A 13,321-nucleotide genomic window follows, 5' to 3' on the forward strand; every position below is an offset into this window, starting at 1 on the left:
TGCCCGCAACCAAAGTACATGCCCTTGACAGGAATCGAACCTGGGACCTTTCAGTCCGCAGGCTGACGCTCTATCCACTGAGCCAGACCGGTTTGGCTAAAGTTTTAATTCACTGTCCACCTCTCTGCAGCTTTTTTCACTTTAACAAGAAGTGATTTAGTGGGTCTTCTCAGAACATCTCTAATTTTTACCTTGTAGACTATAAGTCAAAGCCTTTTAGTTATCGATGTCCTTCTCACTTTACTGACTTTAAGCCCCTGGCAGCCAAGAGTTCTCCCATGGTCTCTAACACAGTGTCTCAATAAACAGGCATCAAGAGATGTCTGTGGAGTGACTATTTCTTGGTGTTCTCTTTCATGGCTATTTGTACTTTATTTATTCATTTATGTATTTATTTGTGTGCACTTTTTAAAAAATATATTTTATTGATTTTTTTACAGAGAGGAAGGGAGAGGGATAGAGAGTTAGAAACATCGAAGAGAGAAGCATCGATAAGCTGCCTCCTGCACACCTCCTAGTGGGGATATGCCCGCAACCAAGGTACATGCCCTTGACCGGAATCGAACCTGGGACCTTTCAGTTCACAGGCCAACGCTCTATCCACTGAGCCAAACCGGTTAGGGCTGTGTGCACTTTTTAATCTCCCTGGTTTTCTCTCCTTCACTAATTTTTCTCATCATAGAATTTTACTTTATATTTTATTAAAAATAATATTTTTATTATAGTGATAATTGCTTTATTGAGAATCTGCTATGTTCAGAGGTTTTATTTTTATCTGAAAACTAGTTCATTATAATTGATATTATTTACATTTACAGAAGAGGAAACGGAGGCTCTTAGAATGTAAGTTACTGGCCCAAGGTCATCAGCTAGTCATTGGGCGAACTAGTATCAAAACTGATGGCAGAGTTATTAGTTGTCCATTTCCCCAGAGTTATTTATAGAAGAAATGAAAGCAAATTTTATAGTCAAATTAAGTAAAGTTGTATAACCTTCAACACCTTTTAATTCTTAAATGTAGCCATCAGATATTGTGAAAGATGTCAGTTGATTAAACCTGATCGGGCGCATCACTGCTCAGCATGTGACATGTAAGTGTTACCTTCATTTGCTTTCCTTTAGCCCCAGCATTGGAAATTGGTGACAGGAGAACAGAAGGGGAAGGGGCATTTTATATGCTTTATACTTAGCAAAAACACTTCATCCTCTCCCATCATTTGCTAATACAGTGGGGCCTTGACTTACGAGTTTAATTCATTCCGAGACCGAGCTCGTAAAGGAGCTCGTTAAGGACCTCGTTAACTCAAATTACTCTGTCAACTCAATGCAAATAATCTGCCGAGAGACAGCTGGTATCTCAAAAAACTCGTTAGTCGGGACACTCGTAAGTCAAGGCCCCACTGTATATGTGGGCTAACATTAATATTTCCATAAGCTAGAATATACTTTGGCGTAATCTTTAATAATAGTTCCTGTACTGGTTGATGGAATTTTCTTTTTTTTTAATCCTCACCTGAGGATATATGTTATTAGAGAGAGGAAGAGAGGAAGAGAGAGAGAGAGAGAGAAACATTGATTGGTTGCCTCCCATACGATCCCCAACTGTGGATCAAACCCACAACCTAGGTATGTGTCCTGACCAGAAACCGAACCCATAAACTTTTGGTGTATGGGATGATGTTTCCACCAACTGAGCCACCCAGCCAGGACTTGATGGAGTTTTCTTTAAATATATTTTTTATGTTTATGCTTAATATAATATTGATGAACAAGTAAGAAATTACCCCCTTAAGAATAACTATTTCCTGGATTAAAATGTTAATTTTTTGATTTTTATTATAAATGTTGATATTAAAACCTAACAAGCCACACGCAAAAAAATATTTCTTTAATTTTAATCTGTAACGTTGTTCCCAGAAAAAACTTAAAAGATTTTATTCCTGTACACTTGTTAGAAGATAATGTGTTGGAAGGAAAGATCCCCAGTTTGGGAATCCCAGTTAATTCTTGAACTTGAGTTAGACAAGTTATTTAACCTTCTGGGTTTAACTTTATCATTTATTATGTTAATGGAGATGATCTGTGGTCTGACTTTATAAATATACAAAAGGCCTGGTGCATGATCGGGGCCGGGGAGGGCCGTGGGAAGGCTCCAGGGCATGTCCGGCCCATTTTGCCCAGTCCCGATTGGCTGGACCTCAGCAGCAAGCTAGCCTATCAGTCGGAGCATCTGCCCCCTGGTGGCCAGTGTGCATTATAGCTACCGATCGAATGGTTGCTTTGGCTTTTATATATATAGATAGATTACATATACTGGCAGGGAGGCAAATTTTGGGATTTTTTTTTTAATTATAAAAATAATTAAATGCTTATCCATGGATAGAATTTTATAAAATACTAGAGGCCTGGTGCATGAAATTCATGCACGGCTAGGGTCCCTAGGCCTGGCTGGCAATCAGGACTAATCTGTGGGGTGACCGGTGGGGCAATTGGGGGGAGCCCCTGCTGGCACCCGCCTTGGCTGGCCTGGTGCTGCCCACTCGCCAGCCCTGCCCCCTGCCACCACCGTCGGTCCTGCAGGCTGGGGGCAGCTCCTGCGTTGAGCGTCTGCCCCCTGGTGGTCAGTGCACATCATAGCATCTGGTCATTCCACCGTTCGGTTGATTTGCATATTAGGCTTTTATTATATAGGATGTGGAAAAATAATCACATATAAGCCCATCAGTATTAATATTTTAACATAGTTGCTTCTAAAGTTTTCTTTTTATAACTTGCACAGATTTAAAATAGGGATTGTCTGTATTTCATTTCATTTCCCTTAGCTGATTTGTGAGCTGGACTAGCTAATGTACCAAGTGCATCATATCTGTGTGTTAAAATGTCTGTCTCTTAATGTGGTCCAAGGCAGAAAACTATTACCTTTTACCTATGAAAGTATTGGGGGAACTATCAGAAAATTTCTCTAATCTAATGCTTACTTGGTTGGTTTTTCTAAGATGTATTTGTAAAGAGAAAAATGTAAGGGAAAAAATTATCAACAATGAGAATTCTGTTTGTTTTTTAGATGTATTCTTAAGATGGATCATCATTGTCCTTGGTATGTATAAACACAGAGGAAGTCACATATAAGGGTGGAGAGGTGGGAAGGAGAGAAAATTTTCAAGATCAACTTAATTACTTATATACAACTAGAGGCCTGGTGCACGAAATTCGTACACTGGGGTGGGGGTGTCCCTCAGCCCAGCCTGCACCCTCTCCAATCTGGACCCCTCAGGGGATGTCCAACTGCCGGTTTAGGCCCAATCCCTCAGGCCTAAACCAGCAGTTAGACATCCCTCTCAAAATCCGGGACTGCTGGCTCCCAACCGCTCGCCTGCCTGCCTGCCTTATTGCCCCTAACTGCTTCTGCCTGCCAGCCTGATTGACCCCTAACCACTCCCCTGCCAACCCGGTCACCCCCAACTGCCCTCCCCTGCCAGCCCAGTTGCCCCTAACTACCCTCTCCTGATGGCCTGATCGCCCACAACTGCCCTCCCTTGCCAGCCATGTTGTGGTGGCAATCTTGTGACCACATGGGGGTGGCCATCTTGTGCGAGGGTATGACGGTCAGTTTGCTTATTACCTCTTTACTGTATAGGATAAGATTGATCTATTTATATACATGTTTATACTAAATATTTTCCTTTAAAAATATATTCTGATATCGGTAATCCAAATAATTATATATTAAGAATTAATATTAAATTTCCCAGTTCCTTATGGAATTTATTAAAAACACGTTCACAATTAAGACATTGCTCCCTACTTTCCAAATGACCCATTTCCTAATAATAATGATTAAGTTTTTTTGAAATGTCTTGCTTATTATTATGATTAGAAAAAAACAAAACATACATTTTACCATTGTAACCATTTCTAAGTTCAGTTTAGTATTGTGAAGTATGTTCATATTGTGCAACCAGTCTTCAGAACTTTTTGATCTTGCAAAACTGAAACTCTGTACCCATTAAACAGCTTCTCATTTCCCCTCCCTCAGCCCCTGGCAAACATTCTGGTTTTTGTTTCTGTGAGTTTATGATTTGTCTTATTTTTACAGTGTGCCCTTATTTATTCTTCTAGGGTGAATAACTGTGTGGGATTTTCTAATTACAAATTCTTCCTGCTGTTTTTATTGTATTCCCTATTATATTGCCTGTTCGTGGCTACAACAGTTTTACAGTACTTTATAAAATTTTGGACGGTAAGTCTTTTTTTTTATCCTAAAACATGTTTAAGACTTTTTAAAATGCTCTATTCATAAATAATTTATTCTTTATTACAAGTAGATATACTTTATTTTAATTTTAGTAGTTAGAATTTATAATGGATCAGAGAGCAAACAGGGTAATATTTTCCTACATATATACATGTTTACTTTAAGTAAATGAATATTAAACAGGATGTAGTGAGCTTCTTTTTAGTGACCTAAACTGTTTTCAGCCACACTCTTAATAGGGGACATAACAATTTTAGGGAAGTAATTGCTTTTATTTGAGTTGATGAGACTTACTGAAGTTTTATAGTAATAAAACTGATATTCTCAATCTATATAATCAATAATCTCTGTCATATCTGTATAGACATTAATCCTTTTTCTATCATGAGTTGCAAATGTTTTTTCCACATTTTCCTTTTATATCTTACTAGAGGCCCGATGCACGAAATTTGTGCATGGGTAGGGTCCCTAGGCCTGGCCAGCGATTAGGGCCCATCTGTGGGCTGACCAGTGGGGTGATCAGGGGACCCCCGCTGGCACCCACCTTGGCTAGCCTGGGGCCTGCAAACTCGTGGTAGCTTCTGCATTGAGTGTCTGCCCCCTGGTGGTCAGTGCGCATCATAGCAACTGGTCGTTCCACCGGTCATTCTGCCATTTGGTCGATTTGCATATTAGGCTTTTATTATATAGGATAACCCTGCTTTATTTTTTATCAAATCAAAAGTTTTATATTTTAAAGCAGTACTTTTTAAAAATATATATATTTTATTGATTTTTTACAGAGAGGAAGGGAGAGGGACAGAGAGCTAGAAATATCGATGAGAGAGAAACATCAATCAGCTGCCTCCTGCACAGCCCCCACTGGGGATGTGCCCGCAACCAAGGTACATGCCCTTGACCGGAATCGAACCTGGGACCCTTCAGTCTTCAGGCCGATGCTCTATCCACTGAGCCAAACCAGTCAGGCCTAAAGCAGTACTTTTTTAATGATTTCCAATTTTAAGGGTTTTTTAAATTTAAAAACAGTACTTTGTATTTCTGATTCCTAGCTTTAGTTTGTTTGCTATAAATTTCTTCTGGAATTTTTGTTTGTGTTTTCACATTTAATTCTTTGATTTTGAAGGGGGGTTGTTGTGGTTGAAAAGTACTTTTGGCCCTGGCCTGTGCTACTCAGTGGTTAGAGAGAGAGAGAGAGAGAGAGAGAGAGAGAGACATCAATGATGAGAATCATTGATTGGCTGCCTTCTGCATGCCCCCTACTGGGGATGGAGCCTGCAACCCAGGCATGTGTCCTTGACTGGAATCAAACCCGGGACCCTTCAGTCCGCAGGCTGACGCTCTATCCACTGAGCCAAACCAGCTAGGGTGAGGTAGATGTTTCTTTATTGACTTTTTGTTTGGATGATCTATCCACTGATTAAAGTGGGGTATTAAAGTGTCCTCTCTCTCTCTCTCTCTCTCTCTCTCTCTCTCTCTCTCTCTCTCTCTTTCTCCCTCTCTCTCTGTCTCTCTCTTTCTCCCTCTCTCTCTCTCTCCCTCCCTCCCTCTCCCTCTCTCAAATCAATAAAAATATATTAAAAATAAATAAAAATAAAAAATGTGTTTAAAAAAAAAAGAAACATCTACCTCAAATGACACATTAGTCCATATGTACTCAACACACATGCAGTGAACACTCCATCAAAAAACCACAGAATACACATTCTTCTTAAGCACACATTGAACATTCTCAAAGATCTAAACAAGAGATTTTTTTTAGTCAGAAAAACGAGTCTTAATAAATTTAAGAAGATTGAAATCATACAAAGCATCTTTTCCAACCACAATGGTATAAAACTAGAAGTCATTTACAAGAAGACAACTGGGAAATTCACACATAAGTGTACATTAAATGGTACTGAACAACCAGTGGATCAAAGGAGATATTAAAAAATATCTTGGGACAAATGAAAATGGAAGTAAAACACACCAAAACTTACAGAATGCAGCAAAAGCAATTCATAGAGGGAAGTTCATAGTGATAAGCACCTACGTTAAGAATTAAGAAAGATCTCAATGCAACTTCAAAACTTAAGAACTAGGAAACAAAGAACAAATGAAGCCAAAGTCAGCAGGAAGAAGGAAATAACAAAAATCAGATCAGGGTTCATTCAGAATTCAGCTACCAGGGAGATTAAAAATGGTGGTGGAGTAAGTGGATGCTACACAGACACGTCCCCAGGATCAATGAGGTATTACCTCACACCTGTCAGAACAGCTACCATCAACAAATGACAAACACTGATGAGGATGTGGAGAAAAGAGAACCCTAGTACAGCTGGTGGGAATGCAAACTGGTGCGGCCATTATGAAAAACAGTATGGAGTTTCCTCAAAAAATTAAATATGGAACTGCCATTTGACCCAGTGATTCCACTTCTAGGAATATATCCTAAGAAACCAGAAACACCAATTAGAAAGAATGTATGCATCCCTATAGTTATAGCAGCACAATTTACAATAGCTAAGATCTGGAAACAGCCCAAGTGCGCATCAGTAGATGAGTGGATAAAGAAGCCGTGGTACATTTATACCATGGAATACTATGCAGCAGTATAAATAAGGATATCTTACCCTTTGAGACAGCATGGAGGGACCTTGAGAGTGTTACACTAAATGAAGTAAGCCAGTCAGAAAAAGATAAGTATCACATGATCTCACTCATGTGGAATCTAATTAACAAACTCATGAATGGAGTGGTTCCAGAGATATGGAACACAGTGGGTAATCTCAGAGGGAAGGCAGGTGAGGGTGAGTGTGGATGGGTGGGAGGTGATCAACGAAAGAACTTGTATACATATATGCATAACCCATTGTCATAGACAATAGGGTGGTGCAGGCAGGGGGCGGGGGCGGGATGGAAGGGGTCTGTGGGAGGAAAAGGGACATATATAATACTTTCAACAATAAACAAAAAGTTCAACTAACATCTACAAATTTAAAAAAATAGATCAGAAATCAATGAAATAGACTTAAAAAAGAAAATAGAAAAGATTAGTGAAAACCAGAGCTGGTTTTTGTAAAGAGAAACAGAAATAAACAAACCGTTACCTAGACTCACCAAGAATAAGACAGGACTCAAATAAAATTAAAAAATGAAAGAGGAGACATTACAACTGATACCACAGAAATACAGAGGATTATAAGAAACTATTATGAACAATTATATGCCAAGTATTAGACAACCTAGAAGAAATGGATAAGTTCTTAGAACCATACAACCTTCCAACACTGAATTATGATGAAATAGAAAATCTGCACAGACTAATTACTAATAAGGAGATTGAATCGGTCGTCGAAAGCCTCCCTGCCCCCCCAAAGAAAAGTTCAGGACTAGATGGCTTCACTGATAAATTTCACCAAATATTTAAAGAACTAACTCCTGCATTAAACTTTTCCAGTAAATGGAAGAAGAGGGAATAGTTCCAAACTCACTTTATGAGGCCAGCACTACTCTGACACATAAACCAGACAAGGTCACTACAAGAAAAAATTACATGCTAAAATCCTTGGTGAATATAGATACAAAAATCTTTCCACGGAATATTAGCAAATTCAGTAATGCTTTAAAAGAATCATACACCATGATCAAGTGAGATTTATTCCAGGGATGTTTCACCATCTACAAATTCATCAGTGTGATATACCACATTAACACAATGAAGGATAAAAATCATGTTCATCTTAATAGATTCAGAAAAAGACATTTGTTAAAATTCAACGCTGTATACAAAACTCAACAAAGTGGGTATAGAAGGAACATACCACACTATAATAAAGGCTATATCCTATCTAATAAAAGAGAAACATGGTAATTAGCGTACATCCGCTACCTTTCCCATTGGCTAATCAGCGAGATATGCAAATTAACTGCCAGCCAAGATGGCAGCTGGCAGCCAGGCAGTTTGAAGCTAACATGAGGCTTGCTTGCTTCAGTGACGGAGGAAACCAACGTTCCCCGCCTGCCTTGCCAGCCTCTGAGCTTGCAGTTTGAAACATTGTTACAAATATAGAAGCTAAACAAAACCCCAGAAACCTTTCAGTCCGCGGGGATCGCAGAGCGGGAGTTGATATAGTGTTGATTATAGAACCCAAACAAACCAGATACCTGCTTTCAGCAGCAGAGGCCTAAGAGCTGGAGCCAGAGCTAAAGCTGGCCCAGAATAAAAAAAAAAGAAAAAAAGGAGCAGTTGGGAGCTTCAGTCACCCGCCAGCCTGAAAACAGCCCTCAGCCCCTCACCCAGACTGGCCAGGCACCCCAGTGGGGACCCCCACCCTGAAGGGTGTGTGACCAGCTGCAAACAGCCATCATCCCCTCACTCAGACTGGCCAGGCACCCAGGTGGGGACCCCCACCCTGATCCAGGACACCCTTCAGGGCAAACCAGCCGGCCCACACCCGTGCACCAGGCCTCTATCCTATATAGTAGAAGAGTAATATGCCTATATTACTCTATCCTATATAGTAGAAGAGTAATATGCCTCCCAGCACTGGGATCAGCGGAGCAGTGAGGCCTTCCAGCACCGGGATCAGCAGAGCCGCGAGGCCTCCCAGCACCGGGATCAGTGTGACAGGGAGCAGCGCCCAAACCCCCTGATCGCCCTGCGGCTCTGTGTGTGACAGGGGGCGGGGCCACAACCTCCCTATCCGCCCTCCTCTGTTCGTGACAGGGGAAGGCGCCCCAACCCCCTGATCAGCCCCGCTCTGTGCCTGATAGGGGGGAGCTCCCCAACACCCTGATCGCCCTGCGGCTCTGTGTGTGACAGGGTGCGGAGCCCCAACCCCCTCCCACGGGCCCTGCTCTGTGTGTGACGGGGTAGAGCCATAACCTCCCCATCGACCCTGCCCTGAGTGTGAGAGTGGCAGCACCCCAACCCCCTGACCGGCCCTGCTCTGTGGGTGATAGAGGGCGGCGCCCCAACACCCCCTCCACGGGCCCTGCTCTGTGTGTGATGGGGTAGAGCCATAACCTCCCCATCGGCCCTGCCCTGAGTGTGAGAGTGGCGCCCCAACCCGCTGATCCGCCTTGCTCTGTGAGTGACGGGGAGCTCCCCAACCCCCTGATTGGCCCTGCTCTGTGCATGACAGGGGGTGGCGCCGCAACCTCCCCATTGACCCTGCCTTGAGTGTGATAGGGGGCAGTGCCCCAACACCCCAATCGGCCCTACCCTGAGGGTGGCATCACAACCTCCCAATCCGCCCTGCTCTGTGCATGACAGGAGGTGGCGCCCCAACTCCCCAATCGGCCCTGCTCTGAGCCCGACCAGGGGCTGCACCTAGGGATTGGGCCTGCCCTCTGCCACCCGGGAGCAGGCTTAAGCCAGCAGGTCGTTATCTCCCGAGGGGTCCCAGACTGCAAGAGGGCACAGGCCGGGCTGAGGGAGCCCTCCCTCCCCCCCGAGTGCACAAATTTTTGTGCACCGGGCCTCTAGTTTATAAGTGCACAGCTAACATCAACTTTGAAAAAATGAGTGCTGTTCCTCTAAAATAATGAACAAGACAAGGATGCTCACTTGTTTATTCAACATAATATTGGAAGTCCTACCCAGAGCTATTGGGCAAGATAAAGACATTGCCCAGGCAGTGTGGCTAGGTGGTTCAACATTGACCTATGACCTGGGAGGTCATAGTTCCATTCTCTGTCAGGGCACATGCCCGGGTTGTGGGCTCAATCCCCAGTGAGGTTCGAGTGGGAGGCAGCCACCCATTGATGTTTCTACTCTCTCCCTCTCCTTTCCTCTCTGAAATAAAGACACTTTTTTGAAAGTTACTAAACTACTTTAAAAAAAAGAAATCAAGACTTTGATATTGGAGAGGAAGAAGTAAAACTGTCTATTTGTAGATGACATTATTTATAGAAAACCCTAAAGAGTCCATCAAAAAATTAGAATTAATAAATTCAGTAAAATTGTACGATATAAAAATCAGTACAGAAAAATCAGTTGCATTTTGCTACACTAATAATCAGAAAGAGTAAACAATCCCATTTACAATCATACCACAAAGAATAAAATACCTAGGAATAAATTTAAGGAGGTGAAAGACCTGTTATACTGAAAACAGACATTGATGATAACATTTTTTTTTAATTAAATCTTTATTGTTCAGATTATTACATTTGTTCCTCTTTTTTTCCCCCCATAAATCCCCTTCTCCCAGTTCCCGCCCCACCCTCCGCCCTCACTCCCCACCCACTGTCCTCATCTATAGGTGCACGATTTTTGTCCAGTCTCTTCCCGCATCTCCCACACCCCTTTCCCCCCCAGGAATAGTCAGTCCATTCCCTTTCTATGTCCCTGATTCTATTATAATCAACAGTTCATTCTGTTCATCAGATTATTTATTCACTTGATTCTTAGATTCACTTGTTGATAGATGCATATTTGTTGTTCATAATTTGTATCTTTACCTTTTTCTTCCTCTTCCTCTTCTTAAAGGATACCTTTCAGCATTTCATATAATCCTGGTTTGGTGGTGATGAACTCCTTTAGCTTTTCCTTATCTGTGAAGCTCTTTATCTGACCTTCAATTCTGAATGATAGCTTTGCTGGATAAAGTAATCTTGGTTGTAGGTTCTTGGTATTCATCACTTTGAATATTTCTTGCCACTCCCTTCTGGCCTGCAAAGTTTCTGTTGAGAAATCCGCTGACAGTCGTATGGGTATTCCCTTGTAGGTAACTGAGTTTCTTTCTCTTGCTGTTTTTAAGATTCTCTCTTTATCTTTTGCTCTTGGCATTTTAATTATGATGTGTCTTGGTGTGGTCCTCTTTGGATTCCTTTTGTTTGGGGTTCTCCGCGCTTCTTGGACCTGTAAGTCCATTTCTTTCACCAGGTGGGGGAAGTTTTCTGTCATTATTTCTTCAAATAGGTTTTCAATATCTTGCTCTCTCTCATCTTCTGGCACCCCTATAATTCTGATGTTGGTACGCTTGATGTTGTCCCAGAGGCTCCTTACACTATCCTCGCATTTTTGGATTCTTTTTTCATTTTGCTTTTCCGGTTGGGTGTTTTTTGCTTCCTCGCATTTCAAATCATTGACTTGATTCTTGTGCTCCTCTGGTCTGCTGTTGGGAGTCTGTATAATATTCGTTATTTCAGTCCGTGTATGCTTAATTTCTAGTTGGTTCCCCAATATAAGATCGAGGGTCTCATTAGTTTTCTTGTAGATCTCATTAAGTTTATCGGCGGCTTCTAAACAGTTCTTGAGAGACCTTAAAAGTGTGGTTCTGAACTCTATATCTTCCATTGACAATTTTGTCCTGTTTCTTTGTCTCCGCATTTTGTTATGCTTCCTTGGTGCACCCCCTAGTGGTCTTTGTTCGAAGTCTTATAGTTAAATCTTGATTGTTGTAGCTAATTCCAGGGAGGGTTTGACCTCCAGGCCAAGTGGCTATGAGAATCAGCTGTGTCAGCAGTGAGAGAACCTCTGTTCTCTAGGGAGGTGCTAATCTAGCCTTTGCCTGAGGCTATCCGGCAAATGCCTGTGTGCAGGGCTTGGGCTGGGCGGGTCGCACAGGATCAACAGGGTGGGCTGGAGAGAGCAGTTATGGCGGCTCTCAGTCCTGTCCCCAGGGGCTCTGCCTCTCTGGGTCCCAGCACCCGCTGCAAAGCTCAGAGAGAAAGCTGCACTCGCTCTGACCGAAGCCAGACAGTCCCGCTTCTCCCTTTTGAGTCTGGGCCCCTAAAGACTCGCCCGGATCTGGAGCTCAGATTCTGTGACTCTCTCCCGATTGAAAACGCCAACCGCGCCCTCCACCGCCAGCCCGCTCCGCGTACTCTGCACCTCAGAATTTGACTTCAGCACTGCGCCTCCTCTGAGTGTCCATATGCGTTTCTCTTTCCTCCTAGTTGTAGGACTTCCACTCAGCCAGCGTTCCTGTGGTTCTGGGTGATGTCCCTTCCGTTTTTTGGTTTCACTTTTGAAGTAGTTGTTCAAAGCAGCAAACTCTGGCGTTAACCTATGCCGCCATCTTGGTTCTCCTGATGATAACATTTGAAGACGACACAAATAAATGTTAAAATAGTCTGTGTGCATGGATAGGAAGAATTAATATTGTTAAAAGGTTCAGACTACCTAGAAGTTGTCGCTGGGTGAAAAGGGGGACATACGTAATACTTTCAACAATAGAGATTTTTTTTTTTAAGGTTCAGACTACCAAAAATTTACAGATTCAGTTCAATTCCTATCAAAATTTCAATGGCATTTTTCCACAGAAATAAACAGTCCTAAAATTTGATTGGCAGATGAAAGGGGGTGGAGGAGGTAGAAGAGGGTAAAGGGTGGGTAATGGTGATGGAAGGAAACTTGACTTAGGGTGGTAAACACACAATACAATATACAGATGATATGTTGTAGAACTGTGCACTTGAAACCTATTTAATTTTATTAACCAATGTGACCTCAATGAATTCATTAAAAAAGGAAACTACCATATGATCAAACAATTCCACTTCTGGAAATATAGTCAAAAGAAACAAAAGTAATTATTTCAGAGAGATATCTGTAACTCCATGTTCATAGCAGCATTAATTACATTAATGAAGACATGGAAACAACCTAAGTGTCCATTGACAGATGAATGGATAAAGAAGAAGATATATCTTTATACGGTGGGATATTATTCAGCCATAAAAAAGAAGGAAATTCTGCCACTTGGGACAACATGGATGGTACTTGAAGGCATTTTTGTAAATGTAATTAGTCAAAGATAAGTAATTATGATCTCACTTATATGTAAACCCCACCAGCTAATAGATCTAGAGATTGGTGGTTGACAGAAGTAGGGGGTGGGGAATGGGTGAAGTGTGTGGACATAGTAAAAATAAAATAGACCCTGGAGATGTAATGTTCACTATGGTGACTACAGTTAATAAGGATATTTGAAAGTTGATAACAGTATATCTTAAAAGTTCTCATCACAAAAAAATTATAACCATGTGAGGTGATGGATGTTAACTAGACTTACTGTGGTGATATTTCACAGTACATACAAATATCAAATCATTATGCTGTGCACCTGACACTAA

The 13,321-nt window shown here is 41.9% G+C and overlaps 1 protein-coding gene across 23 annotated transcripts in view; it reads left to right on the forward strand.

Moving 5' to 3' along the window:
- Positions 1-13,321, forward strand: part of ZDHHC20 (zinc finger DHHC-type palmitoyltransferase 20) — a 99,013-nt gene that overhangs the window by 45,853 nt on the left and 39,839 nt on the right. For all 23 annotated transcript variants that reach the window (XM_036297465.1, XM_036297449.1, XM_036297461.1 and 20 more), the window contains 3 exons: positions 1,022-1,091; positions 3,065-3,097; positions 4,120-4,240. In XM_036297465.1, the coding sequence (XP_036153358.1) occupies positions 1,022-1,091; positions 3,065-3,097; positions 4,120-4,240 (224 nt within the window). The remainder of the gene's footprint in view (positions 1-1,021; positions 1,092-3,064; positions 3,098-4,119; positions 4,241-13,321) is intronic.

This window comes from Myotis myotis, unplaced genomic scaffold, assembly GCF_014108235.1.
Source record: "Myotis myotis isolate mMyoMyo1 unplaced genomic scaffold, mMyoMyo1.p scaffold_m19_p_3, whole genome shotgun sequence".
NCBI lineage: Eukaryota > Metazoa > Chordata > Mammalia > Chiroptera > Vespertilionidae > Myotis > Myotis myotis.